We start from the raw sequence: 21870 nt of genomic DNA, 5'->3' as shown, positions 1-21870 counted from the left end.
CTTTTCAAAAAATGCTCATACAATCAATAGAAATAGATTAATACAGTTCCCTTCTCCCTTTCACAAAATCACCAAATGAGCTGGTAGTGAGGAAGTGACTGAGAGATTGATAGGAAATGGAGACCCATTTGATAGGAAAAGGCTACAAGGCTTGCCACATTCCCCTGCTGTGACTCAGGACTTTTTTTACTTGAAGTGAAATTCAGGTAACATAAACATTAGCCATTTTAAAGTGGACAGTTGACTGGCATTTTGTACATTCACAATGTTGTACACTCATCACCTCTGTCTAGTTCCAAAATATTTTTATCACCCCATAAGGAAATGCATACCCATTTAGCATTCACTCCCATCTTCCTTTCCTTCCCCCTAGTAACTGCCAGTCTGCCTTCTGTCTATGAATTTGCCTATTCTGGACATTTCATACCAATTGAATCAACATAATGTGGCCTTTTGTATCCGTCTTCTTTCACTTAGCATCATATTCTCAAGGTTCATCTACATTGTAGCATGTGTATTAGTACTTTATTCTTTTTTATGGCTGAATAATATTCCATTTGTATGGATATACAATTGTTTACCATTCATCCAGTGATGGACTTTTTGCTATTGTGAATAGTGCTGCTCTGAACATGCATATACAAATGTTTGAGTGTTGTCATCAGATGCCAGCTAGTTGCCTCTGTCTCATAGTAACCCTGTGTACAACAGAATGAAACACTGCCCAGTCCTGCACCATCCTCACAGTCATTGCTGTTTGAGCCCACAGTTGCAATCACTGTGTCAGTCCATCTCCTTGAGGGTCTCTCCGTTTTTCACTGCTTCGCTACTTTACTAAGCATGATGCCTGTGGTGATTAAGTTTGTGTGTCAACTTGGCTGGGCCTGGTTGAGTGGCTGGGCAGCTGGATGTAGTGGTCCCTATGATGAGACTGGTAATCAGCTCCATGGTAGAATCTACTGTGAGCAGCTCAGTAGCTGCCTTAGGGATGTGGTCTGCTTCCTGTATATAAGAAGAAGCCTTAGGGACGGTGTCTAGTTTATGGCACACTTGAACCTTGCATGTAGCCGAGTCGTCATTTAGCAGCCTGCCATGCTGTGCCCATCCTGGGACTTTTAATGAACTTGAATTAATGGCCTGCTGGGTGGTTTGGTAATATTGGGACTGTGCCTTATTTTTCAACCTTGGGCTTGTCAGCCTCAGCAGCCAGCAGCTGAGTGAAGAAAAGCCTTCAGCTCCAGTGGGCTGGGAGCAGGAGGCAGAGCTGAAGCCCAAGGTTGATGGGCTTTCACCCAGACCCTAGAGCCTGGCACTTTGAACTTGGACTTAAAGCCTCCAAATTATAAGCATAAACTCCTGTTTGTTAAAGCCATCTCATTTGTGGTATATTGCTGTCAGTGTGGCACAAGGTAACTGTTGTGGTTATGTTTTTGTCTCAACTTGGTTGGGCCTGGTTGAGTGGCTGGGCAGCTGGATGTAGTATTCCCCATGATGAGACTAGTAATCAACTCCATGGTGGAATCTACTGTGAGCAGCTGAGTAGCCGCCTTTGGGCATGTGGTCTGCTTCCCATATATAAGCAGCAGCTTTGGGAATGATCTCTAGACTATGGCACACTTGGACCTACATGTAGCTGTATTGTTGTTCAGCAGCCTGCCATGCTCTGCCGACCTTGGGACTTATAATGGACTTAAGTTCATGGCCTGCTGTGTGGTTTGGTAACATTGGGACTGTGTCTTTTTGCTTGTCAACCTTGGGCTTCTCAGCCTCAGCAGCCAGCAGCTGTCTGAGTAAAGAAATGCCTCTAGCTTGAGTGGGTCAGCAGCAGAAGGCAGAGCTGAAGCCCAAGGTTGAGGGGCTTTCACCCAACCCCTAGAGCCTGGCTCTTGGAACTTGGCCTTAAAGCCTCCAAATTGTAAGAATAAACTCCTGTTTGTTAAGGTCATCCCATGTGTGGTATGTTCCTGTCAGACTGGCACTTGGTAACCAGACAGTGACTAAAACCATGTCTTTCTCTAGTGACTGATTCTTCTTGACAACATGTGCCAAGTGAGAGAGACGGAGTGTCAGTGCCCTCTCTTCTAAGGAGTATTCTGGCTGTACTTCTTTGAAGCCAGGTTCGTTCATTCTTCTGGCAGTCCATGGTGTAGTCTTCATTAACACTAAGATTTGAATACGTCAGTTCATCTTCATTGTCTGGCTTTCATCTTTTTTTCATTGTCTGGCTTTCACATGAAAATACCGTAAGTCATCAGAGTGACATCTTTGCTTTTTAACACTCTGAGTACTTATTTTCAATTCGGTTGGGTATATGACCTTGGACTCTTGGTTCTCTGTTGCATTGTTTTTGCCAGATAGTGCCCACGTGGAGTCATTTTGTATGTTAACACTCATCTTTGAAGGACATCAGTGGGTAGGCCTATTCCATCAGCTCTTGGAGAGGCTACCGCTGCAGTTCTCTTCAGTGCCCACCAGGTAGCATCTGCACACAGAAAATGCCCGAGGGCGGCAGGGGAGCTCTCCAGGCTGCAGAAAACTCCTTGTGTCCATCCTTCAGCTGAAGAGGAGCACTTCCTCTTGGGAAGCTGGTGAGCCTACAGGCAGAAACAGCAGCTTTAGCCCAATACTCCTGTGACTAAGCCACACCTACATACCCAGAGAGAGGAGGTTATTCTTAACCTGAGAACTTTGTTTTCACTTCAGGCAGCTACTTAAAGTTCTAATTGGTTCCTGTCTCTAAAAACATAAGGAGATTAGTAAGTGTCTGGGATGGCAAGTCAATGTTGTAACATTTCTTCATAGCCAGCACTTCCTTGTCATTTGTCAGTTTAAGGAGCCGTTTCTCTCACAAGTTCAGTCAGCTGATTCACAGACCCAGAGACATGAAACATTTCATTTGTTTTTCCAAATGCATCCGACAAGGCCTTGTTTGCAGCATTGCTTGTTGTACTAAAAGACTGTCAATGGCATCTTTGTCCATCACAGGGGACTCTCCAGGCTCTGTGTCCCCATCTTCAGGCGACAGCTCTAGTTTTCTTTTGGAGATCCCTCCCTCATCAGTCCAGCAGATTAGGACTGCACTCCTGGTCCAGAGGTGAACCACACAACTCAGGTCTAAGCCAGTCACATCTCAGCCCCCTGGCCACAGTTATTGGTCAAAGGGGATGGGCTGTCACATCAACTGGACCAATGAGAGTGAACCTCAGGATCTCTGCAAAACAAAAAACAGTGGACTCTGATTCATGATGCTGCCACGTGTGTCAGAGTAGAATTGTGCCCCAGAGGGTTCTCAGAGGCAGGTCACCAGGCCTTTCTTCTGAGATACCTGTATGGACCTGGACTGCCAGCCTTTTGGTTAGCAACTGGGCATGTTAACCATTTGCACCACCCAGGGATCCCCAGGGTATTTGAGGGCTCTAACAAAAGGGGTTTTCTCCTTCCCATTGGACTTGAGTCTGGTAGTAAGAGTTGAGGCTGAAGCTATTAGAGCCACTTAGATGCAGACCTGCCAGAAACCAAAGTGGGCACAGCCTGAAAATAAGCCAACACAGCAGGGGTAGAGCCAAGAGAGGGACACCTTCTGAATCAAGCCGTGCCTGAAGCCCACCATCCCCAGACTAGTGCATTGTGCGAATCATTCCCCCTTTGCTTATGTCAGTTTGAATTTGATTGTGTGAGACTTGCAACCAAAATATTCCTAATTGATACACTAGAGCCTGGCAATATAGGAATACACGGTCAATATAAGACCTTCACCCAGAAGTAATCTCATCCTACATAATGAGATTTGGATTAAATTGATGATAAGGTTAACTCTAGGGAAAACATCACCCTAAATCTCCAGTAGACTTGTTTCTTTAGTTTGGAGAGTATGCTGGTAAGTTGTCGTTATGACAGATGAGCAATCACAGGGTGGTGGTTTGCTTTGTAGTAGAGATCGCTGATTGACTCTCAGAATCCATTCCCCCTCCTTTAGAATTAGGAACTTCAGTTTTTAGTTGGGGCTTCCTAGGCTGTAACCTTCACAGGGACAGATCACCACCAGTCTTTGCTCTCCGGGGGCAGCTGGTGGGTTTGAGCTACTGAGCTCTAACCACTGTCTTTTTGGTTAGCATCTGAGTGCTTAACCATTGTGCCATCAGGGCTCCTTGTATTGCTGCTAGGGAATGGGAATCTCCAACCTGTTTATCTTCACCTAGTTGGCTTGAGTGGTTCCCAAATTTTCTCAGAGATATTAAAGAAGTAGTGAAAAAGATTATGAGCTTGTTCAACTGAATTCTTGGAAGGCAATTCTTGGATCTTACAGGTACCAGTAATCCTGTTTCCCAAAGTAAACTGCCTACCAGTAGTGTTACTAAGATGATTTTAGACACTAAAAAGGTAAACTTTAATTTTTAAGTACTTGTAAGTTATCAGAAACTATCTATATTGTATTATAACCATCTTTTCTGAGAGTCTGACACCTCCCTCTTGCTTCTCTGTATCACCACTACCTAACACTCCGTACAGCCTAACGTACTAGGCCACGGGCTCCTTAGGTGTTGGAAACAGTTAATGTGGTTGGCTGCTAACCAAAGGAGTTGGTTGGAGTTGGAGTCCACCCACAGGCCATCTGGAAGAAAAGTCTAGTGATCTACTTTTGAAAAACCAGCCATTGAATCCTCTCTAGAGCACAGGGTTGCTGTGAGCCAGTGTTGACTCGGCAGCAACTGGTACCTAGCACACAGTAGCTCCTAACAAATGTTTATACTGGAAGGTAAGGAAGTGTGAGGGGCATCACTTCTTCACCCCACAGCTGGGGCCGGGCTTTTCTCTTCTCACGCTTAGCACCTCATCTTCCTTCTGACCACCATAGCAGTCTCTTAGGTGCTCATGCAGTGTCCGTGTCACCAGGGCAGGGACAGCTGTTCACATTGATCAGTCTATCCCTGTGCTGCCATATATCCCAGCATGCAGTGCATAATGTCATCCCTGGGAGAAAGGATAGGAGAACGGGGACTGACCCTGAGGGGTGGGTTCAAGTTTGCCATTTGCCATTAAGTTCACAAGTCACTCGGCATTTTTGTTGCTGGCTATCATTGAAGCTAAAATACAGAATCATTTCATTGACAGAGAACCCTGTCTTCATCTTCAGGCAACATCAACTGGAATGTCCCTCTCTTGCTAACTGATCATAGAACCCTGTTCTCCTCACTGAGGAACTTCTTTCCAGGTATGGGTAGTTGTAGAATGATGGATTACTTGTATTGCATTATTTTAAATTTAGTAACATTGTCATTTGTTACAGTGCTTTCTATTTTGGGCTGTCAAGTACTATTTCTATGTATGGTAATAAGGTGTTCTTCAGCATTTTTATTTAAATAAAAAAGTGAATTGATATAAAGAAAAAAATTAAGTAAATCGTAGTACAGGTATGTAGCAAAAAGAAGTATGATGGTTTTGTTAGATATACTTTACCACAATAAAAAGAGAGGAATGACAACATTTGTGACAACTTTTGAACATTTTCAACATTTGAACAACTAAAAGTAAATCTTTAATGGAATAAGGATTGTTTATCAAGATGTGGCTTAGCCTGAGTGAAATAGCCCACGAAGGGCAGCGTCAGTCCATGTTCAAACAGTAGTTGGAAGGTGTATTTTTCTTAGGACAAGGCTGAAGTTTTCCTCCAACTCTCAAAGCAATCTGTGATCTGCATGATACCCACCACTACTGCAATCCCCTCTTTTTGCTGATTCCACACTCACCAAGGAATCTGATTACTTATCACTACAGATACTTCTTCCTAATTTGCCAGGTATCTTGACTACAGGAAGCCCATGTCCTGGTTAGGAGATTCTACAGGTCTGGCCACTGAACTATGGATCTCACAAACTAACTGACGTGGCTTCCAACTCAACTTCTTATGCAGTTGATCCACATGATTCAGTCTCATTGGGTCTGATCAAGTGTTTGAACTGAAAAAACTGAGGACCAACCTCAGAGGCCAAGTGTCTATGTCCTGGTGTATCTGCCCACTCTGAGGCCAGGGGCTCATTTGGCCCTCCCCTACTGCCTAGGACAGGGTCAGCCACATGGAGACCGGCCACAGATGTTGTTGATGAAACGCATGAATCAGAAAGCTCTTTACCCACATGAGAGGGGTTGTAGTTGTATCCAACATGACACAGGCACAGCAGGGACAGCGTACCTGCCTGATAGCACTTCCTTGGGTTACTGGGGTGGAATGAAGGAGAAGGTACCGAAGAAGTTAAGAGCAACACAGCTTTTAATGATTTTTTTAGTCTGGAATCCAGAGGTGCTAGCTGTTGCCTGATACTAACACAATTACAAGCATTGGCTTTCCTCTCCAAAAAGTTACAGAAGTGCAGCACATGGACAGGATGAGACACTGGACTGTTTTCTAAAATCCCCCTGCAAGCTAGGGCTGCTGCCACTTACAAGACTCCCCGTATACTTGTCACTCCACCCCACCCTGTTTATCAATTCACATTGCAGGACGTTCTTGACCCGAGGGATGCTGGGGGAGGAACTTCTCTTTTGAGACTTTGGACATTCAAGAGTCATTTTTCTTGGTTATACTGCTGATTGCATTCAATGTTCCCTCACTGGTGATCCAAGAGGCTGGCATTATGGTTCTTTATGAGTTCTTCTGAGGAACCTTGATAGTGACCTGTAAGAGGGGTTCAGAGAAACCATAAGTCTTCGTTCTCCCCTATGATCTGTAGGCACTCCCTTAGTTGTAACATCCTGTTGGCCAGCTGCCCAGTCCCATGAACCACTGGGGCAATATTCAGTGTGAGGTCACACTCATATCTCCTTAACCCAGTGGTTCCCAACAGGGGTGATCATGCCTCCCCGGGGACATCAGGCAGTGTCTAGAGACATTGTTAGTTGTCACAACTGGAGAGGGTGGGTTACTGGTGTCTAGTGGGTTAAGGCCAGGGATGTTGGTAAACATCCCCACAACAAACAATGACCTGCTGTCACAGCTTGTCTCTTTATTCTCAGGGCTTACTAGCACTATGCCTGGAAGCAAAGCCAGACCTCCCGCATCTGTCTCGCTTCCCCCTGCTCCTCCTGGTTTGTCAAGCACCTTCTCTTTTCCAATCCTGGGACAGTCCAGGTAGGCTCATTTCTCTTTTCTTTAACTTCCCTTTATGTGTATGTTCTCTGGTTGACTGTAATTAGTGTTTATTGCAGAGAAAAAATCATTATCACACAAGCTTTATTTTCCCCCTCCTTGTGTATATTGATAAATTGATGTCCAATTATCTCTATATCTGCATATATAGTTTTAAAATCAAGCTGCTACTACATATCTGTCTGTATCCTGCTTTTTCACTTTCAAGGATGAGCATTTTCTCTATCAAATATTCTATTTAAAAAAAAAAAAAAGTAATGGCTTCCTAGCTACCCCATGGTTTGGGTGTTTGATCATTTCCTGGGCATTTAGGTTACACCTGACTCTCCCCTACCAGAGGCAATGCTCCAAAGGAGACTTACACATTCTCTGTATTTCTGATTAGTTCTAAAGGCTCTATTCCTATCATTGAAGTTGTAAAATCAAAGGCTGTGGGTATAAGTAGGGCCTTGATTGCAAATGCCTGGCTCTCTTTAGAAGCTTCTCCTCATTGGTCCAGCCCACATGGCTTTCTTTCCTCTCCAGTCCCCAGCCCTGGGCATATATCACAAAACCTAGCAAATGACTGTGCCAACGTGGCCAATTCCTGAGTTAGGTCCCACAGGACAGAGCAGACACAGGGTCTTCATCTCCTTTCATAGCTTCTTGGGCTTAGAAGGAGAAGTTGGTGATAAATACTGACAGACTCAAGTGTGACCTGGGAGAGGGCTGGGGTTGGGCACGTGGTGGGGCACCCTACTCACGGTTTTCACTTCAGTGTATGCCTGCAGACCATACTCTCCAAGCTCCCGGCCATTCCCAGACATCTTGTAGCCACCGAATGGGGACTGGGCCCCAAACACATCATAGCAGTTGATCCTAGAATTGGAAATGTCATTGGTGCTGTTGATTCCAACTCACAGCAACCCAGTGTGACAACACAGAACTGCCCATAGGGTTTTCTGAACTATAATCTTTGTGGAAGCAGACTGACCAATCTTTCTTCCATGGAGCTGCTGGTGGCTTTATACTGCGACCTTTCACTTAATAGCCGAGTGCTTAACCACTATGCCACTAGGTCTCCTTAGAATTTGAAACTGGATTCCAGAAATACCTCTTGGGGGCATTTGCCACACCCTTGGAACCTCCTGCATTGCTCTGAAATCTTCACTGTGGAATAGTGCCATGTGAAATGAAGTCTCAAGTCATCCTTCTCCTTCAGGTTGTGGTCACAGAAGGCTGACAGTAACAAGTGCACTACGATAGCTTCTGATTTTAACAAACTATGTTTGCTAATTAGATGTCAAGAGTTTTAAGGGTTTTTTGCAACTATAAATTGTTTAACATTCAATTGAAATTAAATTTTACATTTTAATTTCAATTCAATTTAAAGTATACAATTCAGTGCTTTTCAGTACATTCAGAATGGTGTGGCACCATCCTCACTAATTACAGAGCATTTTCACCATAAAAACAGAAATCCTGTACCATTAGCAGTCACTTCCAGTCCCCTACCCCCTGGCAACCATAATCTGCTTCCTGTGTCTGTCGATTTGCCTGTTCTGCACATCTCACATAAACACAGTCATACAACATGGGGCCTTTTGTGTCTGGCTTCCTTTACTCAGCATACTGTTTTAAGGGTCTCTCCATGTTGTAACATGCCAGGCCCTCATTGCTCCTTGTGCCTCAGCAGTATCCCATCGTATCCATGGATCACATTTTGTTTATCCTTTCAAATGCTGATGGACATCTGGGTTGCTTGTGCCTTCCCTATTATGAATGGCTCTGCCATGAACACCGGTGTACAAGGCTGAGCCTGAGTACTTGCTTTCAATTCTCCACGTCTATTCCTAGGAGTAGAGTTTCTGGGTCATATGGTAATCGTGTGTTTAACTTTTTGAGGAAATGCCAAATGTTTTCCACAGTGGCTGTACTATTTTACATCCCCACCAACAACAGATGAGGGTTCCAATTTCTGTTTCCTCACCAGCACTTACTATTTTTCACTTTGTTTCTTTTGTATTGTTTGTTACAGTTATCCTAGTGGATGTGAAGTAGGTGCGTAGCTTTAAGATCAGTATTGCAAACGTCCATGCCCTTAGCCTTGGTCTCCCACCCTGGGTACAGCTTGGTAAGGAGCCCATCACCCATCTGCTCCCCAAGAAGAGCAGGATGGGGCATGTGCATTGTAGAGAAGTTGGATCCTGGAAGGGAGGGGACAGGGAGCTTTAATCCATCGGCTGTACCATACCCTGACCCAGGAGAAACTGACCAGCACCCCACATTCGGGAACAGTGAGCAATGAATCCCAGAAGACCCTGGGGCTTTAAGGGCTCCTAAAGGCTTTGGAGGGGATGCTTGGGGGCTCTTACCATACAGTGCCAGCCTGAAGGACTTGGGACAGATAATTGGCCTTGTCCAAGTCCTTTGTGAAGACAGCTGCAGCCAGCCCATACTTGGAATTGTTGGCCCTCCCGACGACCTCCTCTATGGTCTTGAACTTCAGGACCTGCATTACTGGCCCGAAGATCTGGGGTGAGAGAGCAAAGTAGGAGATGCCAGACAGGGAACCCTGCTACCCAGCTTTCACAGCACTGAATGGATAAGTCCAGACGTGATGGCGAGCCCCAAGTCCCAAAGGGAGACAAGCGTTCCCCAGCTCAGTGACAACACACAAAGGGAAGGAAGCCAGCATGGACAGTGTCCTCCTCTGTGTTGTGGGCTGACACACACACTCTAATTTCTCAACAACCCTGCAAGGTACAGATGATTCACATGTTATACCTAGATTTAGTTTCAAAGAATTTAAATCAGTCATTTAGCAACCATAATCTAGGTGCAAAGCATATAGCAGGATGCTGAAGAAACAACTGCAAACAAGATATAATCTCTGCCCCAAGATGTTCCAAGTTACTCTAGTACTTTCCCTGCTTAGTCCTGGAATGAGCTATTTCTCCAAGGAACCTGGTCCTTTTAGTGGAGAAGGGGACTGAGAAACCAAGAAATGGCTTGTTGTTGCTACCGGGATGCCGTTGCCTTCAGGCCCTCTCAGTGCAGAGAGCTGAGTGGGGGCCCTGACCATGGATGCTGACACTGCTTACATACAGTACCGAGGAGCAGTGCAAGCCCAGAGGCCCTGCTGCTTCAGCTTTGGCAGCGAGAGGAGGGCTGTCAGGGAAGGCTGCCCAGAAGTGGCAGTCAAGCCTTGACATCCCAAGAGCAGAAGGAGGGACAGCTAAGAGAGGGTGGGGGACATGTGAGAGGCACAGCAGGGAAGAGGGACATGGCACACCAGTGCCCATTCTTGACTCATAGGAGCCAGGACTCCTTGAAGACCTGGCTGATCCCAAGGCTGGAGAGTATAAGGACAGAGATGGAGAAGACTACCAGGAGTTCCCCGAGGCCAGGGCACCAGCAGTGCAGCTGGTGGGGTGGGCTCATGACACCAGCACAGGAGAGACAGTCTTGCCCCCCACCCCCTGGAAAGCAGCATCGAGGTAGTCAGGATAGATGGGGAAAAGGCAGAACATTACACATGAAAGCGGGTGGCACCATACTGCTATTCCTACGCAGGGCAGCTAAAGATCTGAATCCAGCTTGGGGAAGTAGAGTCTGAACTCCAGGGTAGCAGAGAAGGCATCTTAGATGCCCCTGTATCTCCAGGGTCTGTGGAGGGCTTGGCACATAGTAGGCATTCAGTAAATATCTGTGGCATGAATGAATGAATGGATGAGGTAGAGCTGCTGACCCGAGCTCACGAGGAGGGCCCGGGAGGAGAACGTCAAGAGAATCGCTCCTGTAGGGAGGCCAGCCCTTTGGTCTAATCCAATGTCCTGCTCATTGTGTGACAGCCTGGTAGCGTAGTGCCTAAGGCACCTGACTGCTAACCAGAAGGCTGGTGCTTCAAACCTATCAGCCACTCCTCAGAAGGCTGGGCAATCTACTTCTGTAGTGATACTGCCTTGGAAACCCAAGGAGGGGTTGCCGAGTCGGGTCTGACTTGATGGCACACAACAACAACAACACAAAGGCCAGGGAACTTCATTCTGAGACTCAGGGCTCATAGTAATCAGATCACCAAGGGCCCTGAAAGATACACTAAGGAATTTAAAATTCCTCCTAGACAGTGGGGAGCCTTCAAGGGCTGAAAAACGAGAGTGAGATCACATGGGAATTATAAATAACTTGTCCTAAGCACAGAGGCCAAGTCCCTATGTGGTACAAACGTTTAATACACTCAGCTGCTAACCAAAAGGTTGGGAGTCAAGTCTACCCAGAAGCTCCTCAGAAAGGCCTGGCCATCTACTTTCAAAAAGTCAGCTACTGAAAACTGTATGGACCACATTTCACTGTGACACACATGGGGTCACCATGAGTCAGAGTCAACTTGATGACAGCTAAGCACAAAGGTGGGATATGACCCAGAGCCAGCTGGGGGATCAGTGTCAAGCAGCTGGGTCGAGCCCCCCCAAAAAAAACTCCAAAGACCATTCCCCAGAGTGCAGGCCCTGTGCTTACCTCCTCCTTTGCAATGGTCATGCCATCCTGCACATCTCCAAACACAGTGGGTTGGATGAAGTAGCCACGATCAGCAGCAGCCCCCCCACCACACAGCAGCTTTGCACCCTCCTGCTTCCCAGACTGGATATAGCCAAGAATCTTCTTAAACTGAGCTTCATCCACCTGTGACAGAAGGAGCAGTTATCCGGGATGCCAAGCCAGAGTCAGATGTCTCCCAGACCATGCCTGCAATGAGAAGCCTGAGAGACGGGTCAAGGTCACGAACAAGCAAATCCCAGAAAAGGGAATTCAGATGGCCAGGAAACCTAAGGCAAAAAAGGCTCAAGCTCATTAATAATCAAAGAAATGCAAATCAAACCTATTGGTTTTGTTTTTCAGTTACCAGATTAGCAGACATTTAGAATACTGAGAAAACACTCTGATGGCGAGAGTATGTCATATACACCGTTGGAAGGGCTGTTGAGTGGTACAGTGTTTTTGGCTCATACCCATTGATTCAGCAACATACTGTACAATTCTATTTATATGAAAAGTCCAGAAAAGGTAAATCCATGGGGAGAGAAAGACTGGTGGTTGCCAGGGGCTAGAGGTGGAGGGATGTAGAGTGATTAGTAATGGGCGCGGGGTTTCCTTTTGTGTGATAAGAATATCTGGAATTTTTTTAAAAAGATTTTTCTGGAATTAGAAAGTGGTGATGGTTCCACAACACTGAATATACTAAAAGCTACTGAATTGTACACTTTATAACAGTGAATTTATAGTTTATGAATTAAATCTTAATAAAGCCTACAGCCGTCAGTATGGATTACACCTCAACATAAAACAAAAACCCTCACAACTGCACTATCAAGAGCAACATCATCATAAAGGAAGGAAAGGATGAAGTTGTTGAGGATTTCATTTTACTTGGATCTACAATCAACACCCGTGGAAGCAACAGTCAAGACATCAAATGATGTACTTATTGCACTGGGCGGCTCTGCTGCAAAAGACCTCTTTCGGGTGTTAAAGAGCAAAGGTGTTACTTTGAGGACAAAGGTGCACCTGACCCAAGCCGTGGTATTTTCAGCCACCTCTTATGCATGCAAGAGCTGGACAATGAATAAGGAAGACCAAAGAAGAGTTGATGCCTCTGAATTATGGTGTTGGCAAAAAATACTGAATATATCATGGACTTCCAGAAGAACACACAAAATCGTCTTGGAAAAAGTACAGCCAGAATGCTTCTTGGAAGCAAGCATGGAGAGATCGTGGACAGGTTGTCAGAAGGGACCAGTCCCTGGAGAAGGACATTATGCTCGGTAAACTGGAGGGTCTGTAAGGAAGAGGAAGACCTGCAATGGGACGGACTGACACAGTGGCGCCAGCGATGGGCCCAAGCACAGCAACTACCGTGAGGATGGTGCAGGACTGGGCAGTGTCTTTCTGTTGGACACAGGGTTGCTCTGAGTTGGAGCCAACTATGGCACCTAACAACAACAACAACAACAAAATCAAACTAACAAACTGTTAAGGAAAGTACGTTCTATCCTCCCACCTTCTCAACACCCAGAAGGCTGAGCCTGAATCCAGAATTCTCAAATTCCTGAACACCTGTCCCTTTGCCTCCCACCTCAACTCCATCCTACACCTCGAGGGCCCTCCTTTGCATGTGTGCAGACACCCCAGCACACGTCCAAGTCCCATCTCTGCCTCCCACAAAAAACGGTTGTCCTCAGCCAACCCTGAGACCTGGGGCACGGACCCCAGCAGCATAGACCACTCCAGGGGCTAGAGCCTAGGAAGAGGCTGTGGGGGTCTGTAGTGGGCTTGGGACATGTGGAGAAGAAGTTCTGAGAAGCAAGACCCAGAGTGAGATCTACAAGGGGCAGTGAGAATCAGGCTGGGAAAAGCCCCGATCCTGTGGTCTGGCCTCACAGAAGGGGGTGACTGGAGGCAGTCAGCACAGGGCCCTCTGGAGTGGGGCCGGGCAGACTGGGCCTAAGGGCTGCGCAGGAATAAGGAAGGACCAGATGTGAGGAAATGGAGAGAAAAGCACTGTATTTATTACTTTATTATCTGTTCATTCTCTATTTGAAGTGCTGGTATTTTTTCATTGTTGTTGTTGTTGTTATGTGCCGTCGAGTCAGACCCGACTCATAGCGACCCTTCCTTGGGTTTCCGAGGCAGTATCACTACGGAAGTAGGTTGCCCCATCTTCCTTCCGAGGAGTGGCTGGTCATTCTTTATTCAAATGAAATTCACCAACATAAAATCCACCATTTTCACCTTAAAGCATATGCCTCAATGCATTTTAATACAGTCACAATGATGGGCAGCTATTTCCTCTAACTCCAGAACTCTTTTATCACCCCAAAAGAAGGGCTCTGCCCCTTAGCTCTCATGCCTTTTCTTCATCCCCAGCCCCTGGTAACCACTAACCTGCTTTCCATCCCTATGGATTCGCCTAGCCTGCACATATGAATGGAGTCCTACAATGTGTGACCATTTGTGTGTTTCTTTCACTCAGCATCAGGCTTGAGTCTTTCATTCAATGTATGGACACCTCATTTCTCTTTATGGCTGAATACTACTCCACTGGATATATGAACCACACATTCTGTTTCCCCTTCAATCTGCTGATGGCCATTTAGGTTGTTTCCACCAGCTGGCTACACTGTATCCATTATAGTGCTGCACTGGGCATTGGTGGACAGGCATCTGTTTGAGCCCCTGCCTTCAACTCTCTTGTATATAAACCTAGCAGTAGAATTTCTGGGTGATATGGTAATTCTATGTTTAATTTATTGAGGAACTGCCAAACTCTGTGTGTGTGTGTTTCTTCATTACAGTTATTACTGACTACAGTTTATTGAGTTTCAAGTAACAAGAAATCCCTACCTTAGCCCATACCATGGCCCTGCCCACCCCTAGATAACCACAGTTGAGAGATGTGTGTATCCTTTCAGACATCTGATAGATGCATTTTTATGGCTGGCCAACGTCAAAAAAACACATTCTTTTTTTGCACAGACACACCCAGCACTTCATCTCATATGGACATTTTACAAAGTGCTTGCAAGCAGCTGATTTCCCCTTCACTGCCAGCTGTGAAGTAGGAAGGGTGGGCTTGACGGATGAGCAGACGGCAGCTCAGGGAGGTGACCTGCTTCCCGGGGCCACATGGCAGAGCTGAGACTTGAGTCCAGTCTTGCCTGCCTCTGCAGCTACCAGCTTACCTGGGGCCCCTGCTCCGTCTGGCTGTCAAAGGGGTTCCCAACGACCCGCGACTTGGCGCGGGCGACGCTGCGCTCCAGGAACTCGCTGTACACGTCCTCCTGCACGAAGACCCGGGAGCCGGCGCAGCAGCACTGGCCTTGGTTGAAGAACAGGGCGAAGTGGGCCTGCTCCACGGCCCAGTCCACTGTGGACACAAGGCAGAAAGGCTGCGTGAGGCCAGGAAGGGGTGGGGGAGGAAGAGAAGAACACCTGCGTCCCAGCCAGTGAACCCCTACTCAGTGAACCTAAGAGGCCCACCACACAGTTAGGGGCCCACCACACAGTTAGGGCCTTGATGGAGTGTGGCAGTGAATGGGAAGATAGAGCAGCACTGTCCACCCCGTGGGGACCCACCCAGCCTGCAGAGGGCGGAACTGGGAGTCAAGGAGACAGTAGCAAGAAGACGGGAATGCGGTGAGAGTTTAGTCAGAGAGACAGTGTGTGAGGCAGCTGAGTGCAGCTGGACTCCAGGGAGGAGAGGTCAGGTCCCGTGACCAGCAGGCCAGGCTGTAGGTCTGGCTTTGAGTTTACCTGGAGGTCCTAGGGCAGGATGCGAGGATGAGATGCCAAGGAGGAGGACAGAAGCAGGAACAGACTGCTCAGCTGACTCCCCCCCCCCAGGCCTCCTCCCTCCCCTGGGGCTTACTGTCAGCATCCGACATGATGATGTTGGGGCTCTTTCCCCCCAGCTCCAGGGTCACCCTCTTGAGGTTGCTGCTCCCTGCAGCCACTTGAATTAGGTGGCCAACCTTGGGGCAGCAGAAGCAGAGACACACCATCAGTGTGTGTGTTTGCGTGCACGTGTATGTGCGTAAAGAGAACAAACGCTCTCAACAGACACACAGAACGGAGAAGCCCACAGCTGCAGAAAGCCACGGAGTGACAAGAGGCCTAGAGGACCTCCCCACATCCAGCCATTCACTCGCCATGGCTGCCCCAGCCCACTGAGCCCCTCAGATATGACAACAGCCCGAGCAGTTGTCACTGTTGTGCGGCTTCTGCCTCGTACCAGGCGCCACACTCCATGTGCTGTGTACATTACGTTCTATCCTTCTGAAGCCCAAGCTCTGGAGCACAATGGCAGTGCCAGTCACGGAGCCTGACACTCAAGGGCTGTGACAGGTGGCTCTGGGCTTTGTGAAGTCTAAATGGTCACAAACTCTTTACTCCTCAGGAGACAATCATGCTCCCCCCGAGCAGCTGGACTGTCACTCCAACCAAGACCGGCTCAGCCCTGCAGTCTCTCCTGGCACAGCCACGGTCCCTCGCATGAGCAACCTGGAGGCAAGTCCTTCTTGGGACAGGAACACCACGCCCAGAAGCTAACCACAAACGTATCATTCTTTGAAGACATGGGGAACTTGAGGTCCCTAGAACCCCTTACCTCAGTGGAGCCTGTGAACGCCACCTTGTCCACATCCATATGGGACGCTATGGCAGCCCCAGCCGTTGGGCCAAATCCAGGAACAATGTTGACCACGCCCGGGGGAAAGCCAGCCTGTAGGCAAACAGCCAAGGGCACTGTGAGTCCTGCCGCTGCTCTGAAGGGCTAGATGGTGGGGTGAAGGCAGCAGAAGATACGCCCCTTCCCAGGGAGGTTTTCAAGGTTTCGTTGTGTCCTTCCAACAGACAGGTTCAAGTCCTGACCCCTTGTTGTTGTTGCTATGTGCCATCGAGTTGGACCCGATTCATAGCGACCCCTCCTTGGGTTTCCAAGGCTGTATCGCTATGGAAGTAGATTGCCTAACCTTTCTTCTGAGGAGTGGCTGATGGGTTTGAACTGCTAGCCTTCTGGTTAGCAGTCAAGTGCCTTAGGCACTATGCTACCAGAGCTCTGACCCCTAGTACCCGTGAATGTGACATTGGCTGGGAATAGCATCCCTGCAGATGTAATCAGTTAACAGGAGGCCAAACTGATATGGGTGGGGCTGACTCAGTATGACTGGGGTCCTCCTAAGAATTTAAGGGAATCGGAGAGACACAGACACACAGGGCATCCAGCCACGTGGAGATGGAGGCAGCGATCGGAGCGATGCATCTACCCACAAGGAACACCAAGGGCTGCCGGGAACCACCAGAGGGCGGAGGGGCCCCTAGAGCCTGCAGAGAGCATGGCTCTGCTGACACCTTGACCTCCAACTTGTGGCCTCCAGCTAGTCTGTCTACCCAGTTTGTGGTCCTGTTACAGAGGCCCTGGGGAACCAGGACAGGTGGCTAAGATGGTTTTTGTAAGCAGAAGCAGGTTATTATGGGGTACTGCAGAGGGATTCTAAACAGCAGTATGAGAAGCCCGTTTCTTGGGGTCCCCTGTGACTGCTGCCTCTCCCTATGACATTCATTCAGAACAATGGTTTTCCTTCTTCAAAGGGATCTTGGCAGGGGAGCTAATGCCGGAAATAGGGGAGAACACGGTTGGGGTTGGGATCAGTCCCTGCTCTATTCCCACCCCACTCTGACTCTGGGCCCCACCTCAGATATCTACACAAGAGCATTTAGAGGTCAAGACAAAAACAAGTGACATACCTCCTTAATCAAGTTGGCCACATAGAGGGCAGTGAGTGGGGTCTGCTCAGCTACTTTCATCACAACCACGTTGCCGGTTGCCAAGGCCGGGCCCAGTTTCCACGCTTGCATCAGGAGCGGGAAGTTCCACTGCAACAGACAATGGCCCCCACAAGGAAGGTGGGCATAGAGTTCTCTGAACCCTGTCTGTGCTCCCCCCCAACTCAAGATGGATGCACAATGCAGGTGGTTGATGACAATAACAGCAACTGATACTTACGAGTGCTTTCTGTTTACCAGGCCCCATGCTAAGCCCTTATTAGGCATAGCCATCCAATACCCTCCTGATAGAGGTACTATGCTCATTTCCATTTTTCAGATGAATAACTGAGGCTTGCAGGGATTGGGGAGTTGCTTAAGTCACAGAGTTAATGAATGGCAGGACTGGGACTCAGACTTGGGCTTGGTTTGGTCAAAACCCATGTTCTCAACCTCCAGCCATGTTGCCTTCTGGCTTCAAGCCACATGACTCCACGCCTGTGCAAGAGGCTGTCTGAAACTACGGAGTGTGTCAGTTGTGTTTTTCAGATAGCCCTCGTCACTCCTGATCCACCTCTGCAGAGGCTAGCACTCACCGGGATGATCTGCCCACACACCCCCACGGGCTCGTGGCGGGTATAGCTGAAGAAGTCCCCGTCAATGGGAATGGTTTTTCCATGGTACTTATCGGCCCAGCCTGCATGATACCTTTAACAAACAAACAAAAAAGGCAAATAGCTTTAATCAACGACTAAGAGGGAACCCTGCAAACTTTGGCAGAAAATGAAAAAAGACTCAAAACTGGTCTAATTCAGATTTTCTAATAACTGCCTTTGCTTTTAGCTTATTTCCCAGAAACACTTAACAACTGTGAAGGTCACAGTAATGTACTCTGGGTAAGTAACTTGAAAGCATCGGAATCCACTGCAGTGCTTGTTAAAAACACCAAATTCCACCAAACTGACTACTCAATCCAGCTCTCTGTTGATGCCTAGGAATCTGTGTTTTCATAGACACCCAGCTTATTGAAACGTGAATACTGTTATCAGTCCAGCAGCAGTTGATAGACCAGCATCTGAGACCCGTGGACTGAATGTGGTGGAGAAAACTGGCCACCACAGCCTGTGCGCGGAGCACTGTGCCACAGAGTGAACAGTCACAGGAAACACGAGGTCATCAGCTGGGCCCCGACCCTCGGAAAGCTCGTTATCTATACACGCTGTTGCTGTTAGTTGTCATAGCTCTCGATCACGGGTGACCCCACGCACAACAGAATGAAACTGCGCATCTTGCCCTGTCTCCACCATCCCTGGCGTGCACCAAGCCACTGCTGCAGCTGCTGCGTTCTGAGTGCCTTCCCACCTGGGCGCTCATCTTCTAGCACTGCCTCAGGTAACGTCCTGCTGTGATCCACACGGTTTCCGTTAGCTAATTTTTGGAAGTAGACTGCCAGCCCTCCCTTCCTAGTCTGTTTTAGTCTGGAAGCTCTCCTGAAACTTGTCCACCATGGATGACCCTGCTGGTGTTTTCAGTACTGGTGGCATAGTTTCCAGCATCACGGCAACACTTGAGCCACTACAGTATGACAGACTGACAGAGAGATGGTAGATCTAGAGACAGAGGGACACACGTGATGGAAAAGCACAGCAATGAGAATGGGGGATGCAAAGAGCAGCTGTGTGTTCATGATATGTGATGGTTTACATTTTCAAAGGCAGGAAAAAGGAAAGATGAAAAGACAGGGGATAAAAGGAAGATGGCTGAAATGAGTGGCCCCAGGGTTAGCCCAAGACCCTGGTTGATCTGAGTTTGAATGATGATGGGTTTGTGACTCTGGAGAGAGAGAAAAGCAGCCAAGGACATGGCAACTGACATGAGTTAAAGCGTTGCCACTCCTTCCCTCCCAGCTCTATTGGGATGATGTGGTTTATGTGACTCAAATTTTGCTGCCTCAGTCACTTAATCCAAGACATATGGTGAAAACTCCAGAAAGGAGTGCAGCTCACTCTCTCTGGGGTGTAACTCTGGGGTGTTACACAGCGGTGTAACTAACAGCAGCACTGCTGACATTTGGGGTACTTCCGTTGCCCCTGAGTCAATTCCAACTCATAGCAACCCTAGAGGACAGAGTAGTACTACCCTATAGGGTTTCTAAGGCTATAATCTTTACTGCCTCATCTTTCTCCCACTGAGTGGCTGGTGTGTTTAAACTGCTGACCTTTTGGTTAATAGCCAAATGCTTTAGTCACTGCACTCTTGGAGCTCCAAGCTGGCATGTAGGGTGTTAATTCTGTCATGGGAGGCCAACCTGGTATTGTAGGATGTTGAGCAGTACCCTCACCAGTTGTGACACCAAAAATGTTTCCAAACCTACTGCCATCAAGTCAATTCCAACTCCTAGTGACCCTCACTTAGCTTCCAAGGCTGTAAATCTTTACAAAAGTAGATTGCCTCATCTCCTCCCGTGGAGCAGCTGGTGGGTTTGAAGTGCCGACCTTCTGGTTTACAGCCAAATGTTTTACCCACCAGTGCTGCCAACCGTTCCTGGGGCATAGTCACTCTGACTGCAACCCCTGGTGTAGAGGAGAGCTACCATTTTGTTGTGCAACTCCTGCTTTTCTGGACTGTTCTTCTTCACCACCTCGCCCGCACAGTCCCTGGGGGAGCAGCTATTATTTATACAGTGATCTGTCCACTCCGACCACAGCTGCTCAGACTCAAGGCCAGCCAATCAGAGCCCTGACCCCAGAATTAGGTATTAGGAGTAAGAGTGGAACAGTGTAGTCTGCCGGGATCACAAATACAGAAGCGAGCCCAGGAGTTGTGGGCAGCCAGGTTCCAGTGCATGGACTGGCCCCAAAGGAGGCAGTGGATAGCTTGGGAGAAGAAACAGGTAGACAGGGATGGACAGTGGTCAGTGAGATGTGATGGGGCCCTGGACTCCTTGAGAACCCATCTCTATATGCCTTAAATTTAGCTCAGCTTCTGTTACTAGTCACCCTTCAGACCTAGAATTAAACTCACTCCCGTGGCTTCCAGCTAATCAATAGACAGACCCATGAGGTGAACCATTACACCAGGTAGGTACATTCCTTAGAACAATCAACCGTTGGAGATCAGAAGGGCAGCATTTGTACAGGGAGAAAGCTCAGAGGGCAGGAATGCACAGGAAAGCAGGACACAGGGAAAAGGTAATCACAGGGAAGACGTGGGGAGGGAGCTGTTACATTATGGGGATGGCAATCAATGTCACGAAACAAAATGTTTATGAGCTGTTGTATGAAAAGATCAACAAAATTGACAAACTTAGCTACACCAAGAAAAAAAGAGAAAAGACAAAAATTATTAAACTCAGAAATGAGTGAGGCCGTTAACTAACACCAAGCTTACAGAATAAAATGGACTGTAGAGAACATTGTGGATAACGGTACTTCAACAAATCATATAACCGTCCTTCCAGCTGCTCCACGGGAGGAAGACGTGGCAGTCTGCTTCCTTAAAGTTCACAGCCTTGGGCAATAATGGCTGCACAACATGAAAATGTCATCAATATCCCTGTGCTGTAAATGTGCAAGTTACCATGTTGGCAAATGTCCTGTTGTGTATGTTTTCACCACAATAAGAGTATTTTTTTAAAAAAAAAATGATTATGGCTTTGGAAAACCTATGGGACAGTTCTTTCCTGTCCCATAGAGTTGCTATGAGTCAGAATCTACTTGATGGCCATGGGTTTGGGTTTTTTTGGTAGATGAAATGGACAAATTCCTAGTAACACACAAAATGACTGAAGCAGAATTAGAAAACCTTTATGATTAAGTTACAGTTTTTGATACTGAAGGATTTCCCAAGAGATACAGTCTAACTGGACAAGGTTCTCCAATGCCTGTGGGCCTTTTGCATTACGTGCCATTCTGTTTCCAACCCCCACCTCCAGCACCACTCCCACCCTTTTGGTAACAATAGAACAAGGAAGAATAGGAAATTAGAGCCTGTACCGGAGACATTTGATGACCATGTTCAAATCCACCAGGTAGGAGATGACATAGGGTTTGCCATTGTCCAGAGTCTCCAAAGCCTGAGAACAGAAAACGAGGTCAGCAGAGCCGTGCTGGATCAGTGAGGAAACAAAGCCAATGGGCTGGCACACTGACCAAGAAGTTGGGGGAGGCAGGGGGTGAGAAGCCTCTCTGTGCCACCGAATGTTGCTGGCTAGCAGGTGGGTGGGCGTTTCTAGCCACTGCCCCACCCTCTCCAAGGCAGAGGCTGGGGAGGGATAAGGTATCAACTCATCCTTCAATCATTTTACAAGTAGTTTTTTGTGTGTGTTTGTGTGTGTGTGTGATTTGGATGAATGTTTACAGAGCAAATTCACTTTCCATACAGCAGCTCACATACACTTTGTCTCATGATATTGACTGCAACCT

General features: G+C 47.6%; 1 protein-coding gene across 1 annotated transcript in view; it reads right to left on the bottom strand.

The window, feature by feature from the left end:
- Positions 1-6640: 6640 nt before the first annotated feature.
- ALDH2 (aldehyde dehydrogenase 2 family member) overlaps positions 6641-21870 on the bottom strand; it is a 38176-nt gene continuing 22946 nt past the window's right edge. The window contains exons 4-13 of the mRNA XM_042780604.1: positions 21442-21521; positions 18043-18154; positions 17429-17557; positions 16290-16403; positions 15552-15654; positions 14866-15050; positions 11645-11809; positions 9499-9656; positions 7888-8002; positions 6641-6673 (exon numbers count right to left, since the gene is read on the bottom strand). Of these exons, the coding sequence (XP_042636538.1) occupies positions 6641-6673; positions 7888-8002; positions 9499-9656; positions 11645-11809; positions 14866-15050; positions 15552-15654; positions 16290-16403; positions 17429-17557; positions 18043-18154; positions 21442-21521 (1194 nt within the window). The remainder of the gene's footprint in view (positions 6674-7887; positions 8003-9498; positions 9657-11644; positions 11810-14865; positions 15051-15551; positions 15655-16289; positions 16404-17428; positions 17558-18042; positions 18155-21441; positions 21522-21870) is intronic.

Source organism: Orycteropus afer, unplaced genomic scaffold (genome assembly GCF_000298275.1).
Source record: "Orycteropus afer afer isolate SDZICR_OR568_19922 unplaced genomic scaffold, OryAfe1.0 scaffold00048, whole genome shotgun sequence".
In the NCBI taxonomy this organism is placed as follows: Eukaryota; Metazoa; Chordata; class Mammalia; order Tubulidentata; family Orycteropodidae; genus Orycteropus; species Orycteropus afer.
The sequence above is the reverse complement of the archived record's forward strand: the minus strand, read 5'-3'. Positions and strand labels throughout refer to the sequence as shown.